A 25000-nucleotide genomic window follows, 5' to 3' on the forward strand; every position below is an offset into this window, starting at 1 on the left:
CCCAAGGTGTTCCCAGGCCAAACGAGACACAAAGTCCCTCTAGTGTGTCCTGAGTCTTCCCCGACGCCTCCTTCCGGTGGGACATGCCCAGACCACCTCCCGAGGGAGGCGCCCAGGAGGGATCTGCGGCAGATGCCTGAGCCACCTCAGCTGGCTCCTCTTGACATGGAGGAACAATGGCTCTACTCCGAGCTCCTCTCGTGTGACTGAGCCCCTCACCCTGTCTCTATAGGAACGCCCAGCCACCCTGCAGAGGAAACTCATTTCGGCCGCTTGTACCCACGATCTTGTCCTTTTGGTCATTACCCAGAGCTCATGACCATAGGTGAGGGTAGGAACGTAGATTGACTGGTAAATCGAGAGCTTTGCATTCCGGCTCAGCTCTCTCTTCACCACAATGGTCCGATACAGCGACTGCATCAGTGCCGATGCTGCACCGCTACATCCTCCCGTCATTCGTAAACAAGACCTTGAGAATTCCTCCACTTGAGGCAGAGACTCTCCACCCACCTGCAGAGGGCAAGCCACCTTTTTCTGGTCGAGAACCATGGCCTCAGATTTGGAGGAGCTAATTCTCATCCCAGCTGCTTCACACGTGGCTGCAAACTGCCCCAGTGCATGTTGCAGGTCCTGGCTTGATGAAGCCAACAGGACAACATTTTCTGCAAACAGCAGAAATGAGATCCTGTGGTCCCCAAACTGCACCTAGAAATTCTGTGACAAAACGCAGCCCCTGACGGAGTTCAAAATGCACTGGGAACAGGTCTGACCGGACAGCCCTTAGCAAAGGGCCCCGAACCCCATGTCATCCATGTAATGAGATAGAACTAAAGGGGGGTATATAGTGGTACATAGTGGTCAGGACCTCTTCAGCTTCTTCCTCCTGATCCTGCAGTCGGTTCCTCAGGACACTGCACTGGTGCTCAAGAGAGTTCATCTCCTGTTCATTCTTCTCCAACGCACTCACCACAGCCGTCAGATTCTCCTGAAAAACCACAGAGTGAGGCAAGAATTACTCACTTCCACATACAGATTATATCAACAGACATATTCTTGCTCAGCAGTGAAAATGTCAATTAGTAATAATGGTGTTTTTTTTAAATAATGATCCAGGGGAGGTTATTAAAAACAAATGAAAGGTTAAATATAAGCAAAAACTATTAAAAAGGAAAAAAAGTAAAATTTATTCCTCTTGACAGAAGACTGGCTTACATTAAAAGACTCAAGCTGCAAACATATCATTGATGATTTGTAATGATGGAATCGTACAGGGCTAAAAATTTTATTAACTGTACAGTCCTCTTATCATGAGAATTATCCAGTCTAATAGATAATAAATAAGCAAATAAGTCTTGTGGCTCTACTTACTTCTAAGGAGTCCAGAGTTTGTTTCTCAGATCCTAATTTCTTGGTTTCTTCCTGAATACGATGAATTGCACATTCAGATTTCTGTTTGTGACCGGGGACTTTAAGTGTTGAACAGTGGTCAAGAAATCTATGGCAAAAATTTAACAAATAAATACAATATAATAACTTTATCATACAAGGGAAATTATTTAAGTTTATCTGACTGACCTCTTTTTTACAACATTTAGGTGTTCCTGAACCTCTTTCTTCTCTGCCCACTTCCCAGCAAGGGTTGCTCTAAATTTATGTACGTAACTTTATTATAATTAAATTGTAAAAGACTTTGTGATATGAGATCTATACTTACAATATTGAAAGATCCATGATTTTCTCCAAATCTGCTACAGAGGATACAGACATCTGCCTCCTTTTCTTCTGTTCCTTTATTTTTGATGGTTGTGAATGGGACTCAGCTGAACAAAACAAAGATATGACTTTAGGGACAGAGTTAATTAACTGTAACAAAAAAGTTAAAGAAATGATTCCTGCTCCAAGTACTCAGTTTTTGCCCCCATAACGGTAATGGTAATAATGAAAATAAGTATACCATATAAAAGTAACTTTGGTTAATCAGTTCTACCTTTTTTGATTTGTAAAGGCAATAAGCGACATATTTTATCAAAAATAAATGCATTCAATAAAATTATTCAAATAAGTACTGCCTGTGCCACCACCATAGTCTCATATAAACCTATGAGAAACACTACAAATGAATGATGTTACCTTTTCTCTTTCGTGATGTTTTAAGTTGAGTTGTTTTACCATTCTCGTCTTCATTCTCAGTGTCCTAAGGCAAATAAATGTTAGGACCATTCTAGGGTTAGGGCAAATGGTGACCAGTGCAATAAATGAAAACGTCAACTCTCACCTGCAGTTTGTTTACTTCCTTCTTTCTCTTTTTCTCAGCATTTGGCTTCTTGTCTTTAGCCTTGCTGTTTGGTGCTTTCGATGCATTCCGATTGGATCCTCTCAGTGGTTTCATAATTACACACGCTAATTTACTGCACAAATGAAGTTTTACCTTGCTTTTCGTACTATCGTTAGCTAGTTGCAGCTCCGCGTAAACTTTTTTTTTTCTACTTCTACTCACGCTGCAGCGTAGATCAATCTACAGCTTAAATGATGTATGTCTTTTGGTGTTGATGGGATCTACAGGTTTTCTCTCCGTGCATAAAACTAATTAATTATTGACGATAAATACTTTCAAAGGCTAACGCTACATATTTTGGTTTCGCGCCGCTGTTTGAACCATTTTGACAAACTGCGCATGCGTCAACACGGGCTAAAGTTGTGTGAATTTTTCCAGGCTTTTGTGTGTAAGGCAAAAATAAATAGCGATGACACATGTAATACATTTTTAGTTGCAGATAACCACTTAAAAGACCACTAAATGTACTTATTCCTAATTTTATATTGATCCGTTGCTTCACTGTGGCTGGTTTCTATCAATAGAATTTACTGGAATTTTATTTAATTTTTTGTATTTTATTTTTATTGAGACAGGGACAGGGACAGGGACAGGCAATTTACATTAACCTTAACAGGAGAGATACATTGTACTAGGTTGTAGCACCACTGTTAATTTCCACCTGTAGTACCTGGGCAGGTTCATTGATTCATTGTATTTAACTGACCTTATCTATCAGCTGTTCTACCTGAAAACCTATGTATCATGTTTGGGAATCTGTAGGCTATGAATGCTGACTCCACTGTACTAGTTAGAATATAATATATATAAGACATTTCTGCAGTGGTTTAATTTAAATTCCATTTGACATTTTTCATCCAACAAACCAAAAGTCCAAGATATTTCCTTTCCACAGATTGACGACATAGGCATTGCATATTTATTATTCTGCATATAAAATGAACCAAATTATGAACACAGATATATACATAGTTGAAAAAAAGCCCTTTGAGAATGCAGATTTTAGACTCTTCCTGGGAGATGAAATTTCCCTGTAAATCGTCCATTGTTGCGTAAGTCAAAAGGACTTAGGACCTTCCTGAGGCCCATCATGTTTCCCCGAGCAATGTCTTTAAAAGTCCATGGATTTTGGTTGTTTTTCTCCCTCTCTTCTTGCTCTTTGTGCATCTCTTCAAGGGCTTCTCTGCTCATGACCTGTTGACAATTTATAAAATGGTTAAACAGCCAAGTAGTAGGCAGTTCTATGATAAGGCCCTTTTGATAAATATGTTTTCACCTTGGCAGGGAATGGGAGCTTCTTGGCCACTTCAGTAAGTATATGCTCAACCTCTCCCAGTTCTACTTTGCCTCCAACTTCTACAATCAAACGGCCATATTTGACAGGAGTTACGTAGTGGTCAATGGCTCCTTTGCCTCCGCCCATGCGCTGTCCAAGACCTTTTCGTGTGATAGGTTTGTAGGGGGCATTGATTCGCCATCGGGCAAACATTGTTTTAGGATCCATTTTTCGATTGATGGTCAGACGCATCATCTCCATGTGACCCCAGTGAAGATAACCTCCTCCCAAAGCCTATTAACAATACAAGAAAGCTTTTGGAGTATGAATTGGTATACACTCTTACAATTGTTCTTACAACTGTCTACAAACGTGTAGCCAATGTGTGTAACAGTTCATGTACTTTACTTACTACAATTGCATATTGTCCCGTGACAAATGTATTTGCAGCTTTGGCTGGCCCTTGAATGTCTCGCAGTCTCTTCATTTCCTTCTTGGCTTTTTTAAAGTTGGGGACTTTATTCAAAAACTTTAGCTTGGGTTTCTCTGGTAAGAATGCATCTATGAAGAAAAAAAAAAATGAAAGTAAGAGGAGTATACTACACAACCAACACTTACATTTTGCTAGAGAGGCTCTTGATCCTTTATCATCAACCAACAAGAAAAGGTTAGAACGTGGTTTTAATATTAATGTCCTAAATGCCATCTTTTTTATTTTATTCATAAAATATTCTATCTTTAAAATCACAAAGGTTAAAGGGTTCTGGTTCAGTCGAGGAACATGTTCTCTAGGGATGTGTGTGTTAATATCGTATCATTTAACATGATGATACAGTATCGATATTGGGAGCTGCTGTATTGATATATCGCCAAGAATATTTTTTGTTATATTTTACTAAATTATTTTGTTACAGTGCTTCAGTTTTGTTCCATGTTTAGAGGAAGTTAACTCATTTATGCAACACATTGACATTTTCACTGTTCTGATTACAATGGGTGTTTCATATGAACTTTGAAATCACAGCCATTATTTTTTTATTGAACCGTATTGAATTGATTTGATATATATCGTATCAAACCAAAAGTGCACTGTATCAAGATATCTATTGCATCGTGGCCATTGTATCAAGGTGTGTATTGTATCAGCAACTCTTAATGATACCCAGCCATAATGTTCTTATTGAGAACATTGAGAGCCCATAACAAATGCACACACAATAAATTCATTACATGATGACTTATGTAATTATGTAGTGTGGTTACCGCTGAAGTCTGGAGGGATCTCATAAGTCTTTAGTCCAGCACTCAACACTTTGAGATGGCTCTCTACCAGACCTGTTGAAAAAAAATACAATTTAACTACACATCGATGCCCATGTGAATTTAGAGTACACTTTATATAACCCTACAGGGTTGTCATAATCACTAATCACTAATAAAGTCTGGGGGCAAATGCAGCCCAAAACATTGTATGTTGGCCCTCAGGTCCCCTGGTGAATTTGCCAGCATGATCTTAGCCATAGGTTGTACTTTTAACAGTAAATAGGAAATATCCACCACAATACCTTCAATACACAGCATGTGGAATGGTATACATTTATTAGTGTTGCAAGCCTTATGAAAGGTGTGGTGATTTTGTCTAAAACCACAACTTAAACAGTCCCAGGTTTACAGCTGTAATTAACTGTACAGACAAATGCACAGGAGATTTACGCTTAAGCACATTCTAATAAAAACAAAAAGTTGACATGATTACTGCTGCTTAGCCTCGGCTAACTTACCTGTTTTGTGAGTACAAACGCCAACCACTCCACGCACAGCGGCTTTAAAAAGAGATATCATTGTGACAATGATCACGGATTGTTAGACATTATTTACTGTCATTCTCAGTAATTACTAAAATCTAAATAAGGGAAAACTAGGCTCTTGTGTGCACCATGCTGGACACGCACAGCTACAAGGTCGCCGCAAGAGCTAACTTCCTGTAGGCGAGATTCCATTTCCGGGTACTTTTTTTATGGTTTAATAATTCGGTTAGTTATTTAAATAGATCCATGTTTAATAATAATCATCATGATTACTATTTATCTACTAGATAATTCAATAATTTAAAATATATTCACACAAAAAGGAAAAAGAAGGAGAAAGGAAAGAAGCATAAAAATCGTGTAAAACTTGTATTTCATAAAATCTAGTTCATAACTTAAAAAAAAAAAAAAAAGAAAGAAAGAAAGAAAATACAAAACGCTTCTCAACTATACAATCTATGTGCTTTGGAGGCATGTTGTCTGGAGATTGTGCTGCAGTCTCAACCAAACTTCATTTGCTCAATAAAAGGAGCAGGGTCACGAAGCACTTCAAATATGAGATTCATCAGTTCATCTAAATAATCTGCAAGAGAGTTTGAATTTGAAAACACATTTTCTATGAGACAGTACAATATGCTGAACCTTCTTAAATTATAATTAAATATCATTACTGTATGTATTGTCGGTCTTAATTTGGTCCTTGGATGACATCCCGAAGGCTGCAGAGAGATCATTACTTCTGTGTTTAAGGTCTGCATTTTCATTATGATGCATTGCTGCCAAGTATAACCTGATTAAGACAAAAAGCAAGATTTTAATGTTCCTTTATTCTAGTATCTTGCAACATATTCTGATATTGGTTAAGTTGTGCAAAACTTAATGAATACTTGTTGGGAAATACCTGCACAACATCCCAGTGGGTGGAAAGATGACATTTCTTGGAGTAAATTCCTGAATCAAATTGTGAAATGTCTTCATTGAATATGTCTGAAGGTTGGGGCAGAGTTTTGCAATATCTTCCAAAACTTGTTCATTGTTGAGGATTCTGTCCACTTTGTTCAGTGCACTTGACCCTTGAGTGTAAATGATAAGAGATCAGTAAAAATACTGAATAAAAAATAAATTTTATTATTTAACTCTTACCTTGTTGCAACCATTTTTGAGAGTTGTTTGACTTTATATCGAGATACGTGCACATGGGATACAGTGGATTTTGGTGCTGGTGAATATTTTGCATATGGTTTATCAGTGACGTCCACTTTGCCACCTTCTCACCTCCAGATGTTGAAAATGTTACACTCCAGTATAAATGATTCTTTATAACACGGAGCCATTTCTTCAATACGGCACAGTCCTTGTGACGAGAAAGCTTCACAAGCCTTTTAGACAACCCTTTAGATATAAGAAAAAGTTAGTAAGAGAAAGATAATAGCATTTATATAATACTTTTTAGACATATTTTTTTATATTATAAATTTACGTTTCTCAAAATGCTGGGTGTCATAAAAGTGTGTAATGTTTTGTTTTTTAAGAAACTCCTGGATTTTGGGGCAGCTCTTTGTGACGATAGAGTCCACTTCCAGATCATTCACACTTAGACGATCTAAACACTGTTTCAGAGCATCTGCTTTTAAATGGCCTTTTCCCATTTTATTGTTCTAGTAAAAATACAAACACATTCAACACATTAAAATATAACAAATATATAATCAAAAACAGTATTTATCAGAATATAGTATTTATTTATGTTTTTGCATTACAAACCTGTACCAGTTGAAGGTCTACAATTGTGTTACTGTCTTGATGAGTGAGTGTATAACAGCCATACCCTTCAGCTCTCCCTAATGACAACGAAAAAGAAAGAAAAAAAAAAGGAATAACACAAACCACACAAATTTGTAGTGTAGTGATTTATACCAAACCTGTCCACATGTCTCCACTGACTTTAAGTTTTCCTCTTTCTTCTTTAAGTTGATCCAATATTTGCTGCTGATCAGCCTTCCATTTATGAACTATTGCAGGCTCAAGATAATTTCTAGCATGTTTTCTGAAGGTGTCATAATTAAATGACTGAAGCTGTAAAGCTTTACAAAACTGTGAAAAGAAGAAAAGAATAGAGCATTTTTGTTCATAAAATTGCCTCTATACTTAGTACACTTACTAAACTACACAAATACCTTTTCAACTTGGTGGAATGACAAGCCAGTGAAATAAATGGCAGCTGACATCTGAAGATTTCCAAGAGGTGTACTTCCAAAAACAGGTTGACTTTTCCAGTCTCTGCTATAGTTACAATGTGGACAGTGTTGATCAAATGAGATATAGGTACCCATACATAGACCTTTGACCTCACAGGGCATGCTGCAGACTGGACATGAGTTGAACAACTGTCTAAGGCAGGATTCATAGACAATGTATTTGGTATTATTACTGAATGGTCTTTCCTCAACCCTACAGGAGAATAAAAACAACAGAATTTACAATATAAGATCTTGTCATGTGCACTACAAAAACATCTTGCCAGGAAGTATGGACAACCTTCAACTTACGGAAATTCAATATCCACTGGTATTGAGTCTTTAGGAGGGAGCACAGACTCTGTATTTTCTTTGGACTGAAGTGAGATGTCAGAGTCAATGGGGGCCCACTCTTCAATAGATTCCCAACGAGGCCTCTTCCTGGAAATGCCCCGATTATTACAAGTCATCTCAATCTCAGCACAGATGTTGTCAGGGGTCTGGGTTTCTATACAAAGAGTAGTTTAAGATTAGGGCCAGTTTTAATACATAAGCAGTAGTTGTAAAGTTTGTAAATATACTTGCAAATCCCAGCAAGTTGGTGTTACACTCACCTTTACACTGTGACGGTGCTGGTTTAGGCATGTTTGTTGATGATTCTTGACTGCATTTGTACCTCATTGGAGTGACTGCAATATGCTCTTCCTCTGTTTTTATCTAACCACATAATTCAGACACAAATCAAGCAAAATTATCATCTATCTTATACTATTATTAACTTTTAATGGTCTGAATTATGGAAAGATTTCTTGATCTACAAAGGAGTACACACAACATAAGCTTATTCAGCTGCTGCCCTTTTTGACACACAAAGCCATTTTTTAAAAATAATTAATTTTAGTTCAGCTTTTTTATAGTGTCTGAAGCACAATGTTATATTGCCATTTTTATAAAGAGGGTGATGAATATTTTTATTTCTTGCATTTGTACAAAATTTAGTTAAAAGTGTAAATCAATGATAAAATGTTAATAATTAATTAAAATGTTAATTGTTCACGATAGTTGATAGGATAGTGACAGAATTTATGTCACAGTAAAAGAGAGCTAACCAAGTACACTACTTACAATAAGTTAGGGATATTGAGAGAGAGCCAGTGAATATCATATATACGGTGTTTGTTTCACTTCAGAAACTTTTGGGATAGGGAGGCAATCGTATTGGGGTGACAGACAAACCTGATTTTGTGTTTTCCATGTAATGGTCTCACTGTGTACAGTGTGCCTTACATATTGGAGCCAAAACCCTTTTTAATGTGGCATCAATTTCAACATTCTGTGGGTATAAAAAGCTGGTATTGTCAAGTCATTCCAAGTTCACAATTCAAACGGCCATGAACACACGACGTCACTTAACAGACGAGTAGCGCCACCTAGCCATACCGCGCCTTCAGGGTCAGTGGCAGGCAGTCAGATGTTGCTTGTGAACTTGGTGTGTCTCAAAGTGTCATCAGCAGACTTTGTGACGGACCCAGGAGTGGAGCCTCATGACTGACAGACCACAACGATGACCAGTAACTAAGGACCTATACACTCACTGCCACACAGCTGCAGGCTCGTTTTCGAGATGTGAGGGGTACTAGGGTTTCCAGACAAACCATTTGAAACTGACTCCACCGCTTTGGTTTGAATGCCAGACGACCGTTGCAGGTGACTCTACTGACACCAAGACACCGCCGTGAATGTCTGCAGTGGGCACAAGACCATGTGACCTGGACAATGCAGCAGTGGTCCACCATCCTGTTCACTGATGAGTGTCGGGTCACCTTGCACAGAAATGATGATCGTCAGCGTTGCTGGAGAAGGCGAGGTGAGCGATATGCCGAGGTCAACAGGATTCGTTTTGGTGGAGGAGGTGCAACAGTCTGGGTAGGCATCACCAGTCAGTGCAAAACAGATTTGGTTACTGTAGATGGCTCAGTCACTGCATGTTCTTACCTCAGAGACTTCATTGAACCCATCATCATCCCCCAATTCCACCAGCACACCCCCAACTTTCTGTTCATGGATAATAATTCTCCACCACATCTTGCCAGAATTGTCACTGCTCGACTTCAGGAAGTCGGAGTGCCTCATATGGTATGGCCAGCACTGTACCCTGACCTGAACCCCATAGAGCACATCTGGGACCAGCTGAAACAGAGACTGGATGATCGTAGCCCACCCCCACGTGACCTGGTGGAACTGCATGTAGCACTGGTGGAAGAGTGGAACACATTGCCTCAGAACAACATCATGAGGCTAGTGAGGAGCATGAGACGTCGCTGTCAAGCTGACATTGCAGCAAAAGATGGAAACACCCGCTACTCACATTGTTCATTTTTGTTACTTGGGGCTATCCTTGTTATTGTCTAAATTTTGGGGGTAATACATATTAAACTAATGAAAATGGTGTTTCTTCTCATTCATTCTTAGTAATATCAAAGGGAACTTTTACTTATTTCATTAAAATTCAGACCAAATAGGAAAAGCACTCATGTAAATAACAATATCCCTAACTTATTGTGAGTAGTGTAGTGTTGAAAAAAAGACAGATACTTAAAAATATACTCTATAATTTTTTGGTCTGACCTGCTTGTTTCATTGCTCTGTGTGAAATGTTCCACTGTATGACATTAAACAGCTCTACCTTCAATGTATTCAATTACAGGTGATTTTATAGCTCAAAAATACCTAGAAAAACAGGGATTCTGACTCTGAGCAAAGTTGCCTCTCCACAGATCTGGTTTGGTCTCCATGAAGATAGAAAGGTTTAATACCATACCGTGAAACATTCCAAACAAAGAAATAACATCTCCATGGAGAAAAGTATTTGATGGACCTTCTGCCAGAAATGTTACGCAATGCACCTTTAATACAAAAAAAGACTTATATAATATATATAATAAACATCAGTGGAAAAGAAATAACTCACGGTGCAAATAATGGGAACAGATGTTGAGATGTTGAGTCCTGTATCTAAAGTTGCCTTCTTCCTTGCCCTCCTCCTGGCCTGGGCCCGCCTCCATTGTTGTCGTTTTAAACTCCGCTCACTCTCACTCACTTCCTTTATAGATTTTCTCTTCCCCAGCTCCCGTTCTTTCTTCCACCTCTCCCTCGTTCTCTCCAGGTATTGGGCTCTTTTCTCAGGGTCTGCATCTCTGCGAGCACGATACAGTCTTTGCCTTTCTGCTCCACTTGTAGGCATTTTAAAACCACCTGTAAAGTATTCATATACAAATAAACATTTTGGTTAATAATAATCCAGAGATATTAATAATGCACTGGATTTATATAACGTCACGTTGGGTGGTGGTAAGTTAATATTGTTGCTACATCTGCCCCGGAGTAGAGTGACATAACTAAGGCTGCCAACTGCCCCCTGAGCTTCACCGCTAACTCACTCACAAACCACATTCACACAAAACAAACTGAAAGAAGTGTCTTGCTTAGGGACACAACGGCAGTATCCACTATAGCCATTACTGTCCCTCTAAACTTTAAATTGGACAAAATGCTTCATGCACTTTCTTGTGTACATGTGCCTATATGGAACAAAAAAAAATATTAATTTAATAAATAAAATTAACAAAATCATTAAAATATATGTCTACTAAACTAGGAGAAAAATGTCATCCCTGTAACCAACATGTCAGGTGGTGTAACGTTGGTGTGGTAACGGGGCTGACTGTAACATGACTGACCCTTTTAAGATAATCTGCTCACTGCTAGCCTTGATATGCAAAAATACAGCTCTTTTTGTAGAAGTAAGGAAGTAAACCTACCTTTAAGACCACAAACCTGACAATACTATTACAAAAGGGGTTAATACAGTAAAAACTTATTAAATCTGGGATCATGGGGTCCTGGGCGGAGCACGACGTCACTTCCTGTAAATGAAAGCACGTGGGCTGTACTTTTTGCCTCGTTTGCAAAATTTGAGTTTAGTGATTTTTGTGATGGATCTTGCTTTGTAAATTTGAATGAATATCAATAAATTCGTAAGATTATCGTCTGTGGGTTTGACTTGGTGATAGTAACAGGGCTGACGTGACGCAGAGGAGCCAAGATGCTGTACACCACTGTAAGATGACACGTGGGATAAATGTGCATCGGCTTTGTTTTGTTTTATGAGACAATGGTTAACAAGATCACACGGGATTTTAAAAGGAAAGAGCAGGGTTTTAAGAATATGTGTCGCTATAATAGTCTCAGGTCGCTAGATGTCGCTAATGTCTTTATTGACTGCAGAGTGTAACTAAACGGTTTTAGACTTAGAGAGACTTTATTGATCCACAAGGGAAATTACTTGGACGCAGTAGCTGACATTATATTACAATAACAAAGAGTAAAAAATATATATTGATTAAAAAATGTAATAAACTTCTAAATAATAAAATAAGTAGCAGTAAAAAAAATAATAAATAAAAAATAGCAAGAGACTGGTATCAATAAAACATAAATTGACATGACATAGGCTTATCTGTTACATAAGGGTGAATTATTGTACAGTTGTATAGAGTATGGTATGAATTTAGTTTAGTTTCCCTTTTACTACAGAGATATAACATATTCAGTTGTACCCATGGATCTGTAATAGTTCTATGGTTGTACCTTTTGTCAAACCATTTTAGTGGACTGTAGACTGAAGCTAAGAATGTTAATAGTGTCTAACATATAAGCTTAATTTTATCATTGCAAAATCTCAACATCAAAGTGTTTGTTTGCCATTTATCCACGGACTTTTAGATGAAAAATTGCCTCTCTGTGTAATTCTGGAACATTTAAAGAAATGTTAATTAGTGTACACCACGGGTGTCAAATATACGGCCCGGGGGCCGGATTCGGCCCTCCAAGACCTTTAATCTGGCTCTCACAGGTACTTGAATGATATTCTGAAGATAACAGCTCCTCACGGTGCCTGATACTGATGCACTTGAGCTAAAAGATGCCAAGTTTCAAGAGGAAAAAGAAAGCGTGACTAAATTCTATGAAATGCAAACAAGTTAATATTAAAACATTGTGTTGAAATTGTATTTTTCTTAAAGTTCATAATATTATAATATTTTGTAAAAGAAAGAGTTCATCAACTAAAAAAGATTTCTGTAATAGAGTTGTGTTTGCCCAAATATTTGAACGTATTGTTATTTTTGGGGTTTATATGTCATAAGTTTTCTGATCCGGCCCCTTTGGGATCAAAGTCGGTTGGATATGGCCCCCAGACCAAATGTCCTCCTGATGTACACTGTCCCAGCTAAATAAACCAAATAAATAAATAAATATGTTGGATGCAAAACTTAAATATATGTGATATGTGAGCAACTGTGTCCAAGTAATTTCCCTTGTGGATCAATAAAATCTAAGTCTAAAGTGTCAGCAGTCAATGTGCAAAACATCACACAAATATGTTTATTATTCTTTTCCACAATGACTGAAAATATTTCCATAGGAAGCATTTATAAACTGCATTTATATAAAAATGAAGTACCACAAAGACATAGTAATAAATAACAAACATAGTCGGCACTAAATGCCATGGTACAGAAGGTCATATTTGGGTATATTCCGGGGGTCTATTGGGCTCTGGACAATCATCTTCCCTCTCATGGCTCCTCTGTAAATTACTTCAATCAAGTCCATAAAATCCTGTTTGGTCTTAAAGCTCCCGACAAACTTTGTGTGATCTGGGGAACTAGAAGAAAAAAAAAAAAATGGTAAGGAAAACTAAAGCATGGTGAAAATACAAAGGTAGTAAAATAGGTGATTAGGCATAATAAAGAGGAGAAGAAAGAATTATTACTGTATGTATGAAAGCAGCTTGTATCTATGAAATTTATGAATAAAGTAATTAATAAAGTTTACATTAACATTGGTGATGAGACTAAATACAGTGATGTCTGCATGTCATTTTGTATCTGTAGTGAAAAGCAAGTGGAAACTAATTTCAGCGAACAGATAGGCTACATAAATAAAGGGGCTGGGCTCTGAGCAAAACAAATTATATGCATATGATGAATGGAGACATTGCAGGATGTGAGGATGTGGAAAATGGATGGTCCAGATAAGAACAGGACAGAAGGCGGAGCGATCAGTTGTAGTCTTGGTCTAGTTAAGGTTTAAGCACAGTTTAGGCCCAATTTTCAATGTGCAAGGGTGAATGTACCCAGAGCTGAAAATGTTGAATGAATTTCTTTAGGAATTACCGGTATATGATTACAGTTCATGTTAGACAATGAGGTAAGAATGAGATGTTTTGCTATGGACAAGTGGCATGCAAAGGAGTGGTAACAAATATATAGGAAGACCATGACTGAGAGAAAGATGGATCGATGGATTTAGTGAAGCATGAAAACGATCATTGTTCTGACAGACAAGCGTGTAGAAGATAGACAAAACAGGAAACTTAAAAGGAAAATTATTTACTTACAGTATAATAACGTTATTATTAAAAGCCAGCATGAAAGACATTTGTGTTACTTTATATTACATACATAATGCAAATAAGTCTCACCCATAGTCAACTTTCATGTGCTGCCCATTGAAAAAGAAAACAGTGGAAGGGATGTAGCTTATGTCAAAATATCTGGTGTAAATTGGAGCTTTATCCACATCAACGATATAAATAGACGCCATGTTGCTCAGGTCATGGGCTGTTTTAGAAAGCTGAAAAACAAACAGTTGACATTTAAGTTGACAAAATGGCTTTCATGGTCAATTTTGTTGTATTTTGATATGATAACGAAAATACATTCTTACTATCTCATCCAGTTGCAAACAAACAGAATCCTCGTCTCTGCCAAATCTCAAGACGACGACTTTTTCAGCTACACCTTTAATGACTTCATCTATATCCTTTTTGCACGATAATTTGGGTAGAAATAAACTCATTTTACAGGTAAACGCTAAAACAAAACAAAAAAGCGTTGGTCATGCGGTACGACGCTGAGAAAAGTCCGTGTGAAAAACGCGGCACATCGAATTCAAGTCAATTGTTTCCACTACGACCCAATTTAACGACACACCAAAACAACGTGACCTTTCAAATATGAAACAAGATGAACATTGACTGAAACAACTTGGTGGAAATCGGATTAACTCATTCATATGACAGTAATATCTACTTTTTCGGCAACCGAGCTATGTGGGAATCAAATTTTAATCGCTCCTTTTTTTGTGGTTTGATTTGAAAGCCGATGACAACAATCACGATGCTACGTTTCCTGACTGCCCGGGATTTGATTTCAGTCTTCAAACGAAGTCTTCCTACGGCAAAGAGGCAGGTGAATCGCTTTCCTCTTCCACAAAGCGGCGTATGCGTTCAAAAAGTGAATTTCTTTACAATAAGCCCCTCCAGAAAAGATGCCTCGCTTCCCAACCCACGTGTGTCACATGGACCAGATCCTATAGACTTGGACAAATGGAAAACAGTAATGAGATCAAAAGCAACACCAGAGGAGAAGATACAAGTGGACGATGAAGGTGAAGATGAAGATGAGACAGAGGGCGACTTGACACTCGAAGCAACCCGTGAACTTGTTTCAATGTGGAGGCTTGCTGGAAAACTTGTACCTCAAGAAATTACTGATGAGGAGCTCCAAGCCCTTGCAAAACTCACTACAAAGTCTGCAAGAAAAAAGTACCTAAAATATCTGGCTATCCGAGAGGGTCACAAGAAGTCAAGAAAAGAGAAACAGCTGAAAAAGAAAGCCTATAGGGAATCCTTGTTAGAGCAAAAGCGTGAGGTGGAGGGAGAGGAGGATGATCAAAAAGTACCAGAAATTAAGAACTCTCTAATTTTACAGTTTTGGAACCGGTCCTTGGACAAGGTGTTGGGCTGGAGGTGTGCCCAGGCTATGATTTTTGGTCAGCCATTGATTTTTGACTTGAGTTATGAGGATAACATGACAAAACGTGAAATTGAAAACACTGTATCCCAGCTTATGGAAGTGGAGGCGTGGAACAGAAGAGCCAGTGATCCGTACCATCTACACTTCTGCAATCTCCAGCCAGACAGTTACTACAAAGAGCAGTTGATCAAACGTTATGGAGAAGAAACTTGGGACAGATTGCTGATAACCAGCACAGAAAAGCAACATTTTGAGGTTTTCCCACGTGAACAGCTTGTGTATCTTACTGCTGATTCTCCAAATGTCCTTCGCACCTATGACCACAGCAAAGTCTACATAGTTGGTGCTTTAGTGGACCGCTCAATCCAAAGAGGACTGTCTCTAGCAAATGCAAAACGTTTAAAACTGGCCACAGCACGTTTGCCTCTAGATGAGTTCCTTCACTGGGAGACAGGGGCTAAAAATCTGACTCTAGACCAGCTTATTCGTATCATGCTTACTATTAAGGACACAGGGAAGTGGCAAGAGGCTTTGCAATTTGTGCCAACAAGGAAACATGATGGATTTCATCCTCACCAGCAGAAAGGGACCAAACACGTGATAAATAAAAGTGCGAACTTCTCTGCAAAAGATAATATAAAACCTGCATTAAATAGACCAAGGACTTTGAAACCCAAAATAGGAAAATCAAACCAACCAACTAGAAACAGAAACTGGTGGGATGAGTGAGGAGATTATAATCTACAAACCATATTTAAAGAACATAAATAAAAAGCCTTTATTTTCACATTCTGAATGAATGAATCTGAGGATTAATACAATGTAATGTAAATATCAAATACAGATCCATAAACAAAAATAAATATGCTTAAAACATTTGAAATACCTTGATTCTTTTTACATCTCTTATAAACACTGCAAGATTTACAGCCAACAACTCCCCATCACAGCAAGGAATTGTACAGGCTTTAGTACCTGTGTAATTTACAACTGTCCAACCACTGCATGATGTTTGAAGCTAAGACGAGGGCAAGTGGCCCTAAAATTATTGCATCATCTCTCACAATTACATAATTTGTGCTAGTATCAAAAAAAAGCTATTAACAGCAGCTTAGAAGTTCAAGTATGAATAAACGCACAGCCTCCTAGTTTATACTAGTTTTCCTCACCGATCCTAGAATACAGTTCATTTGTTTAAACTTTTTCCTCACTATACCATTTCAGCAGCAACAAATTAGCAATCATTTACCTTAAATAAATGTCTTATGTGAAAACAGAAGCGGCATATAAAAGGCTGGTCAAAAGTTCATCAAAATCACAGAGTCTTACATTTCAAATGGGTTTTAAAGCTCTGCAGCTTTTGCCAACAGTAACAATAGTCCTACAGCACTATGATGTCCCCAGTGCAGCGCTCACAGCAGTTGAAGGTAATGTTTTCATATCTAGTGTATGGGTGAAACCTGCCAATACTCTTTTTATTATTAAGAAAGTTTGCTGAAGAATCGTCATTCAAAGGCGTCTCAGTCTGGTCTTCAGAATGGGAAATTGGGTCCAAGATCTTGAGTACCTAGAAGACAAATTGAAACTTAAAACGTACTTCTTACTACAATATTAACTATTTTAGACACTTGCATACACACCTTCTCTGCCATTTTCTCGGCTGGCGTGCTGCATAGTTGTTCAGAGTTGGTGCTGCTGGCTTTAGCCACGTTGCCACTGGTGTTTCCGAGCAGGTGAGAGTTGATGGCGTCTGCGAGTTTGTGGTTCGCTGAGGCCAGTTCTCCGGTGCTGAGAGGCTGAGCACTGGGGTAGTACGTCTGCTGCCTGCCCCACTGAAGGGAAACCAAGAGCTGCTCCAGTGACCTGTGGATTCAAACAATTAAGGATTGTGTTCATGTCCACAAATCAATGTAATGTAGTGTGGAATTAAATCTGTTGTAAATAGTGGTGGGAAATATTGACATAAATGCAGAAATTGGCTAAAATGTGCCAATAAATCTTGAGGTATCACAAAGAACTGAAATATCACTAAATACACATTGTTTGAAAGATTACACTAGTGAATAGATGTTTCTAGTCATTTCAGTTTTTTTAATTTTATGTTTTTACTGCTGTAATTTTAAATGACTCGATATTCAACTTTTTGATATGTCCAAACCGACAGCTGAGATATAATGTACTTATTTGTTCTTTTGGAGATGTGTTTGTGTGAAAAATACTCCCAGTCACTTAAACCATAAATCAACATCTTGAAGGCAACTGTCTCTCCTGGTACCTGTGTGTTTGAACCATTTCCCTGGAGAACTCTTCTCTTTCTAGCAGCAAATCTTGAATTGCTCCTTGTGCTTCTCTTGTTTGTCTCTGTAGAGCTGCTCTGGCATTTGTCAGTTCCTCCGCCATCACTCTGAAGAACATAAAATACATTACATATTTATTAGCAATATATAAAACATAGACCATTTCTAAACTTTGACTAGTTAGGGCTGGGCAATATGGCAACAAAATTTCCATTGTTAGTTTTCATTAGAATTTTTTTTTTTAAAACAAGATTAAAATGGCTTTCAGAATTGATTTCATACACATAAACAAGACTTTTAATCATAATCATTTAACTTAAATAGGCAAACTTATTCCACGAAAGAACTCTCCAAACTCTCAATTATATAAATTTAGTGACAGAAATCTCCATCTCGATTAAAATTGGTTTATGTTATTACATTGTCTCTATAGAGTTTGTACCTGCTAGCGAGAAACTTGCTCCTCCAGACGTCACACTGGATGCTCATGCGTTCCAGCTGCTCTGCTGTGTGGGACAGGCCTCGGCCCAAAGCCTCGTTCTCCAGGATCAGCTGGTTCTTCTCTCGGGCCAATCTCTCAAACTGATACTGGAGGTCATCACCCACAGAGGCCACCAGCAGCTTCTTCAGCTCACGGTTCACCTGCAAACAATAATACAGGGCCAATGTGAGTATAATTTTGGTTATTGGTAACTATGGTTACACTATTGGTTTCACTCTGTATGTTAAACTCTTTAATCACATTTTGTAGTTGAGATCAAAAGAATCCTGCAATGAAGAATGATAAACTAGATAAATGTAGGGATGTGCAATTAATGTAATTTTAATAGAATCAGATCATTTCTAATTGTCAATGACATATTTTGTCAGTAAAAGCATGTGGTTTAGAGCATGTTTCATACTTAGGAGGAAGAAATCTTAATATTGTATATTGTCTTGATTATGTTAATAATAATAATATCCCTAGGCCTTGATATATGTATAGTTATTGCATTTGTATACAAATAATAAAATAACAACAAAATAATTTCAAATCTATGGTCAAACTACAACAACTTTATGGGGATCATTGCACAGTGCGCAGGAAAAGTGCTTATCATAACCCTAGTACAATTCAATTTATTAGATTTGTTATGCTGCACTTGCCTCCGTTTGCACACGCAGCTGATTGCACAGTCCTTCTTTGTCCTGCAGCAGTCTTCGTTCAGAGTTCTGTAGTTTTTCCAGTTGGATTTTCCAATCCTCCACCAGGGGCAAAGGAGGCGAACCCTGCTCCTCTCCCTGTCCTGTCTCTCCTTTGCCTTCTGCAGGGGCCTTATGGCTGCGTCTGCTTATTGCAGCCCGGGGCACTACTATCCTCACAGCTTCTACCTCAGTACACACTTCTCTACTCACTTTCCCCAAATGTAGCACCCCAGGAGGCTGTGGGGAGGAGGGACGGGGTGGAGATGGGACTGCAGACTTGGGGCTGCGTTTCGGACTGGCTACTCTTAAAAGGGGAACATGAGGTGGAGTTGGTGATGGTGGTTTTTCTGTGCTAACTTCTATAATGGCTTTTGGTTTTTCAGTTTCCATGCCATCACCCGGGCCCCGAACAGGCACATGGGAGGATGCTGCAACACACACAGAGAAAAAGATCAACGTAAATTGGCAGTCCTATTTAGGATAATAATAGCCATAAACTACTACCACGTTAATTACATAATATAGGTGCTTTAAATATAACATAACAGTGTTTACATTGATCTGTTGGCAAACTGTACTGCAGTATAACATATGTAAATTGTAAACCAGTCAGTCCCCCCATTTCCAATCCTCTATTTTAAGGTGATAATCATGAGATCTGTCTTAATAGGAACAAAAGTCTATCCATACCCCTCACAGCAGTCGTCATGATGGTGATGGCGAATTCACTGGTTCAGGAAAATGTGTGTCCAAATCACTTTGTTTCCTGAAAGAAGATTAATAAAAGTCTGTAATGACACGGGTATATCATAGTGTTTACAAAAGAGCAAAGAAGACCGCGAGGCAAAGGCCACACCGATAACGTGACTCGATAATTGTAAATGTGTGATCTGAAGACAACAATAGTCCGAGGACTCTTTGCAAATAGCTTGATTTCTGGCGTGGCGACGAGTTACAACTTTATGTTACTTGTTTGCATTTACAACAAGACTCCAATTACAGGGATTAATGAGTGTTAAGAAACATTACACATATTATAAACCCATAGTTTCGATTATAACATACCTCACGTAGTTCTCCGTAAAACACCGTAAGCTGCTTTTTCAGTCACCGGACATTGCTGGCGTCAACAGTGGGTGAACCCCTGAGTTTAGTTTGTCAGGCGCAATTTCCGGCCATGCAACGGGTATATGTTAAATTAAGTTGTACAATCTTCTGCCTGCCTAATATTTTTATTGATTTATAACTGTATACGTTGGATTTGGATTACCTATTCTGAACACAATTTGCTGTGCATTTTACAACCTTAAAGCCTTGAATGCAAAAATTTGGGTTTAAATTATATTCTCAGACAGTTCCAGTTTTCCATAAACGGTGTGATTGAATTTGTCAATACATGTGTTATGTTGTGCATTCCTGTAGCTCCATAAATTGGCCTATAGTTTGATTGTGTCGTTATCGGTGTTTTGCGAAATAACCAATATTTACTGAGCCACATGAACGTTATTGCTTTGCGGAACGCTTAAAGTACATACACATTTGCTACACGGATCAAAATATAGTGAGCACTCTGTTATTTAAAGGCACTTTTGTGACCAGTGTCAGTATTTATATGATTTTAGTGTCCAAAAATGCAATCAAATCACCAGAGTGGCTGCAGATAATTTAGCTGTTGTGAAAAAGACAGGTTGTTTATGAAATATGGGAGTACACGGACTTTGGCGACTACTGGAAAGCACAGGGAAACCCATCAACCCAGAAACACTGGAGGGAAAGATCCTTGCTGTTGGTATCCTTTACTAATTTATGTGATCGCTGCTGTCAAAGTTTCCATGTTTTATAAGTGATTACATTATTAAAGTGTGGACTAATAAATGCAGTATTGTGGTCAACATGTGCCCTTTGTAAAGCATGATCCTTAAGAAACTTTTGTAGATATCAGTATATGGCTGAACCAGGCGGTGAAGGGTGTGAGGGATCGACAAGGCAACAGTGTCCAAAACGCCCACCTGCTCACCCTCTTCCACCGTGTCTGCAAACTGCTGTTCTTCCGCATCAGGCCTGTCTTTGTGTTTGATGGAGATGCACCCCTGCTCAAGAAACAGACCCTGGTCAGTTAAGTGGCTTTTTAACATTGTTTTGTTATTTGTATGGATGGGAATAAAAATGCATATACTGTATAAATGTCACAAGTTGTAACTGTCCTTACTTTAGGCTCTGAGGAGGCAGAGAAAAGAGGAACTAAGTCTTGAGTCCAAACAAACCAACGAGAAACTTCTCAGGACTTTTCTGAAGAGGCAGGCTCTGAAAGCTGCACTTGGAGATCGGAGGTAGACTGTATCTCAGCTTTGGGTTTATTTGTGTTATTATTAAGTAATAGCTAGTAGACCAATCATTTTTAAATGTATTGACTATTGACTATTTCTGTTCTTTGCACTACAGCCAGGAGCCTTTACCCAGCCTCTCCAGTGTGAGGAGAGATGAGGTGGATGACATGTATGTTCTTCCAGCTCTTCCTGCTGCAGAGGAGAAAGAGAAAAGCAGGTACTTCACATTAAAACAAACAAAAAAAAGATCTTGTAATACGTTTAGTGTAATATTTTTGTTCCTTACAGCTCTGAAGAAGAGGATGATGAATCTTCGCATGAGGCAACTGCCAATTCCTGGTACCAGGTATTATTTTGAGGAAAACAATAGAATGTCTTCATAGGACTTCGTAAAAGTTTTAGTGAATAGCTCAAACCTTTTCCCTATTAATATCTACTGTTTTCTTGTTCTTTCAAGGATGACTTTTATGAAAACCCAAACTCAGTAGACATCAATTCAGAGGAGTTTGCCTGTCTTCCTCCTGAAATGAAACACGAGATACTGAAAGAAATGAAAGAGTTTTCTAAAAGACGGCGCACCATGCACCAAAAACCTCCTGAGGTACAATTTACACAATATAGTTTTTCACTTGCCTTGTTTATTCTTCTAAATGTGGACTTATTTACTTTGTTAGCGTTCTGGAGACTTCTCAGATTACCAACTGGCTGGTTTGCTGCAGAGGAATAAATTAAACCTGCGTTTGGAGGGAGTGGAGAAGGAGATGAGTGAGCGTAGTGCAGGCAGTGCTCCTCAGATCTACGGGGATCAAGAGAGCCACAATGTGGAGGCACAAAGGCTGGTTTCAGAGGACCATTCCCATTACATCCTTATTAAAGGTACTAGCAAAAATCAAAAAGCTATACTGCATATTCACAATTTTCATAAACAACACATTTAATAGCTGCTCGCGATTCCTTCAGCATATATATATATATATATATATATATATATATATATATATATATATATATATATATATATATATATATATATATATATATATATATATATATATATGTGTTTCTCACCTTCCACGGTGGTAGGTCTCTCTCACCCTCATTCAGCTCAGGTCCTCTACCAGAGGCCTGGGAGCTTGAGAGTTCTGCGCAGTATCTTTGCTGTTCCCAGTACTGCACTTTTCTGGACTGAGATGTCCATTGTTTTTCCCGGTATCTGTTGAAGCCACTCTTCCAGTTTGGGGGTTACAGCCCCGAGTGCTCCGATCACCACAGGCACCACTGATGCCTTTACTTTCCAGGCTCTCTCCAGCTCTTCCTTGAGCCCCTGGTATTTCTCTAGTTTCTCGTGTTCCTTTTTCCTGATATTACCATCGCTTGTTATTGCGATGTCCACCACCACGGCTCTGCTCTGTTTCTTATCCACCACCACTATGTCTGGTTGGTTCGCCATCACCATTCTGTCAGTCTGTATCTGAAAGTCCCACAGGATCTTGGCTCGGTCATTCTCCACAACCTTTGGAGGTGTTTCCCACCTTGATCCTGGGGTTTCCAGCTCGTACTCTGCACAGATGTTTCTGTACACTATGCCCGCCACTTGGTTATGTCGCTCCATGTATGCTTTCCCTGCCAGCATCTTACACCCTGCAGTTATCTGTGCTGGACTGTCTCAGGAGCCTCTTTGCACAGTCTACACCGTGGGTCTTGTCTGGTGTGGTAGATCTGGGCCTCTATTGCTCGAGTGCCCAGGGCCTGCTCCTGAGCAGCCAGGATCAGTGCCTCTGTGCTGTCCTTCAGACCAGCCCTCTCAAGCCATTGGTAGGATTTCTTGATATCAGCCACTTCAGTTATGTTCCGGTGGTACGCCCCATGTAGGGGTTTGTCCTGCCATGATGGTCCCTCCAGCACCTCTTCCTCTGGACCCCACTTGTCTGAGACATTCTCTGAGCACCTCATCTGCCGGGGCCTTGTCCTTGATGTACTCAAGGAGCTTGGATGTTTCATCCTGGACAGTGGTTCCCACACTCACTAGTCCTCGGCCCCCTTCCTTCCGGCCTGCGTACAGTCTCAGGGTGCTGGATTTGGGATGGAACCCTCCATGCATGGTCAGGAGCTTTCGTGTCTTAACATCTGTGGTCTGTATCTCCTCCTTTGGCCAGCTTACAATCCCTGCAGGGTATCTGATCACTGGCAGGGCGTAGCTGTTGATTGCCTGCACCTTGTTCTTGCCATTGAGCTGGCTTCTAAGGACTTGCCTCACTCTTTGCAGGTATTTGGCCGTAGCCGCTTTCCTTGTTGCCTCTTCAAGGTTGCCATTTGCTTGTGGGATACCAAGGTACTTGTAACTGTCCTCAACGTCTGCTATTGTTCCCTCTGGGAGTGACACCCCCTCTGTGTGGACTACCTTCCCTCTCTTTGTCACCATCCTGCTACATTTCTCAAGCCCGAATGACATCCCAATGTCTGTACTGTAGATCCTTGTGGTGTGGATCAGTGAGTCGATGTCTCGCTCACTCTTAGCGTACAGCTTGATGTCATCCATATAGAGGAGGTATATATATATATTATATATATAATATATATATATATAATATATATTATATATATATATACATATATACACACACACACAATATACATACATATACAATATATATACATATACATATATATACATATATATACATATATATAACATATACATACATATATATACACATATACATAATATATATACATATATTATACACATACATATATATATACATATACATATATACATACACATATATAACATATATATACATACATATTACATATATATATATATACATACATATATATACATATACATACGTACATATATATACATACATATATATATACACACACACACATATATATATACATATATACATACATACATACATACATACATACATACATACATACATATATACACATACATATATATATACATATATATATATATATACATATATATATATACATATATATATATTTTCATTAAAAAACACAATTTTAAATAGTGTTTTTTTTTTTTTTTTTTTTTATTAAATTAGAATTCCAACTTGTAAAATTGTAAAAAAAAAAAAAAAAAAAAAAAAAAAAAAAATAATTCATTGGACCACAATTGCAGTGCAGTTTTAATACTTAAAATTCATAACAGATATTCTATTTGACTGTTCTTTTTAAAAAAAAATCTAATTATATTCACAGGTGCCTCAAAACAGGAAAAAGCTTCACAGAATCAACCACAGCCAGCAGTAGCTCCTTGGTCTGGGAGCTCTCTGTCTGGAGTCAGGAGTCGAGCAACTGACAAACCAGAACCACTGTGGCGTCCCGTCTGTGAAGAAGACGAAAAACAATGGGGTCCTGTTATTCAAGACAAAACAAAAGACCAAAAACCCTCTACATCTGAAAATTCTCAAGATGATACATTACCTCCATCACCACGGACTCTTAAAGCTATACAAGCAGCTTTGAATGACAGCTCGGATGAAGAAAGTAATAGTAATAATAACAAGGATGGCAGTGTCTCTCCACGCACTTTGCTTGCAATTCAACAGGCTATGGCTGAAGATGGCGATGATGATCAATTCAATACAACCACAAAATCGTCTGGGCTGCAGTC

General features: G+C 38.6%; 7 protein-coding genes across 7 annotated transcripts; 2 read left to right on the forward strand and 5 right to left on the reverse strand.

Annotated features, from left to right (window-relative positions):
- Positions 1–680: 680 nt before the first annotated feature.
- On the reverse strand, positions 681–2657 carry cenpq (centromere protein Q). The gene is made up of 6 exons (XM_055164354.1): positions 2276–2657; positions 2131–2194; positions 1715–1820; positions 1576–1644; positions 1369–1495; positions 681–985 (listed from the first exon to the last, which is right to left on the reverse strand). Exons 1-6 carry the CDS (start codon positions 2387–2389, stop codon positions 806–808), a joined length of 660 nt encoding a protein of 219 aa, XP_055020329.1. The 5' UTR covers positions 2390–2657; the 3' UTR covers positions 681–805.
- Positions 2658–3216: 559 nt separating this feature from the next.
- mrpl16 (mitochondrial ribosomal protein L16) lies at positions 3217–5604 on the reverse strand. Its single transcript, XM_020938948.2, has 5 exons — positions 5393–5604; positions 4875–4946; positions 4024–4172; positions 3612–3905; positions 3217–3529 (listed from the first exon to the last, which is right to left on the reverse strand). The coding sequence occupies exons 1-5, from the start codon at positions 5451–5453 to the stop codon at positions 3338–3340; spliced, it is 768 nt and encodes a 255-aa protein (XP_020794607.1). The 5' UTR covers positions 5454–5604; the 3' UTR covers positions 3217–3337.
- A 275-nt stretch (positions 5605–5879) lies between these two features.
- LOC129411969 (uncharacterized) lies at positions 5880–11991 on the reverse strand. Its single transcript, XM_055164355.1, has 12 exons — positions 11478–11991; positions 10628–10911; positions 8271–8373; positions 7969–8164; positions 7597–7870; positions 7342–7513; positions 7184–7260; positions 6900–7077; positions 6563–6811; positions 6321–6492; positions 6091–6209; positions 5880–6002 (listed from the first exon to the last, which is right to left on the reverse strand). The coding sequence occupies exons 2-12, from the start codon at positions 10898–10900 to the stop codon at positions 5920–5922; spliced, it is 1896 nt and encodes a 631-aa protein (XP_055020330.1). The 5' UTR covers positions 10901–10911; positions 11478–11991; the 3' UTR covers positions 5880–5919.
- Positions 11992–13087: 1096 nt separating this feature from the next.
- On the reverse strand, positions 13088–14708 carry txnl4b (thioredoxin-like 4B). The gene is made up of 3 exons (XM_020939057.2): positions 14449–14708; positions 14204–14355; positions 13088–13384 (listed from the first exon to the last, which is right to left on the reverse strand). Exons 1-3 carry the CDS (start codon positions 14578–14580, stop codon positions 13219–13221), a joined length of 450 nt encoding a protein of 149 aa, XP_020794716.2. The 5' UTR covers positions 14581–14708; the 3' UTR covers positions 13088–13218.
- A 4-nt stretch (positions 14709–14712) lies between these two features.
- Positions 14713–16335, forward strand: trmt10c (tRNA methyltransferase 10C, mitochondrial RNase P subunit). The gene has a single exon (XM_020939008.2). It carries the CDS (start codon positions 14886–14888, stop codon positions 16266–16268), a length of 1383 nt encoding a protein of 460 aa, XP_020794667.1. The 5' UTR covers positions 14713–14885; the 3' UTR covers positions 16269–16335.
- Positions 16293–20199, reverse strand: blzf1 (basic leucine zipper nuclear factor 1). The gene is made up of 7 exons (XM_020938783.2): positions 20087–20199; positions 19712–19787; positions 18983–19449; positions 18279–18478; positions 17815–17943; positions 17180–17402; positions 16293–17106 (listed from the first exon to the last, which is right to left on the reverse strand). Exons 2-7 carry the CDS (start codon positions 19728–19730, stop codon positions 16921–16923), a joined length of 1224 nt encoding a protein of 407 aa, XP_020794442.1. The 5' UTR covers positions 19731–19787; positions 20087–20199; the 3' UTR covers positions 16293–16920.
- A 234-nt stretch (positions 20200–20433) lies between these two features.
- On the forward strand, positions 20434–24994 carry LOC129411968 (DNA excision repair protein ERCC-5 homolog; the record flags this gene model as incomplete). The annotated part of the gene is made up of 8 exons (XM_055164353.1): positions 20434–20810; positions 20957–21132; positions 21236–21351; positions 21464–21565; positions 21637–21694; positions 21806–21949; positions 22023–22224; positions 24586–24994. Coding segments are annotated over exons 1-8 (1295 nt in total), but the record flags the coding sequence as incomplete, so codon positions are not given.
- Between the last annotated feature and the right edge of the window lie 6 nt (positions 24995–25000).

Source organism: Boleophthalmus pectinirostris, unplaced genomic scaffold, assembly GCF_026225935.1.
Source record: "Boleophthalmus pectinirostris isolate CB_2022bp ecotype Guang Dong unplaced genomic scaffold, ASM2622593v1 HiC_scaffold_601, whole genome shotgun sequence".
Taxonomy (NCBI): domain Eukaryota; kingdom Metazoa; phylum Chordata; class Actinopteri; order Gobiiformes; family Gobiidae; genus Boleophthalmus; species Boleophthalmus pectinirostris.

Coding starts and splice junctions, on each gene's coding strand:
- cenpq (XM_055164354.1), bottom strand. CDS start 2,389: ATGAAACCACTGAGAGGATCCAATCGGAATGCATCGAAAGCACCAAAC. Junction 1,645..1,714: donor ATCATGGATCTTTCAATATT/GTAAGTATAGAT, acceptor ACATAAATTTAG/AGCAACCCTTGCTGGGAAGT. Junction 986..1,368: donor AAACTCTGGACTCCTTAGAA/GTAAGTAGAGCC, acceptor GTGGTTTTTCAG/GAGAATCTGACGGCTGTGGT.
- mrpl16 (XM_020938948.2), bottom strand. CDS start 5,453: ATGATATCTCTTTTTAAAGCCGCTGTGCGTGGAGTGGTTGGCGTTTGT. Junction 4,947..5,392: donor CGTTTGTACTCACAAAACAG/GTAAGTTAGCCG, acceptor TTTTTTCAACAG/GTCTGGTAGAGAGCCATCTC. Junction 3,530..3,611: donor AGCTCCCATTCCCTGCCAAG/GTGAAAACATAT, acceptor AATTGTCAACAG/GTCATGAGCAGAGAAGCCCT.
- LOC129411969 (XM_055164355.1), bottom strand. CDS start 10,900: ATGCCTACAAGTGGAGCAGAAAGGCAAAGACTGTATCGTGCTCGCAGA. Junction 8,374..10,627: donor CTGTTCCCATTATTTGCACC/GTGAGTTATTTC, acceptor TTATGTGGTTAG/ATAAAAACAGAGGAAGAGCA. Junction 7,078..7,183: donor TAGACCTTCAACTGGTACAG/GTTTGTAATGCA, acceptor TATTTTTACTAG/AACAATAAAATGGGAAAAGG.
- txnl4b (XM_020939057.2), bottom strand. CDS start 14,580: ATGAGTTTATTTCTACCCAAATTATCGTGCAAAAAGGATATAGATGAA. Junction 14,356..14,448: donor GTTTGCAACTGGATGAGATA/GTAAGAATGTAT, acceptor TTTGTTTTTCAG/CTTTCTAAAACAGCCCATGA. Junction 13,385..14,203: donor CACATGAAAGTTGACTATGG/GTGAGACTTATT, acceptor TTTTTCTTCTAG/TTCCCCAGATCACACAAAGT.
- trmt10c (XM_020939008.2), top strand. CDS start 14,886: ATGACAACAATCACGATGCTACGTTTCCTGACTGCCCGGGATTTGATT.
- blzf1 (XM_020938783.2), bottom strand. Junction 17,403..17,814: donor GAAATGGTTCAAACACACAG/GTACCAGGAGAG, acceptor TTGAATCCACAG/GTCACTGGAGCAGCTCTTGG. Junction 17,107..17,179: donor CCGAGAAAATGGCAGAGAAG/GTGTGTATGCAA, acceptor TTTGTCTTCTAG/GTACTCAAGATCTTGGACCC.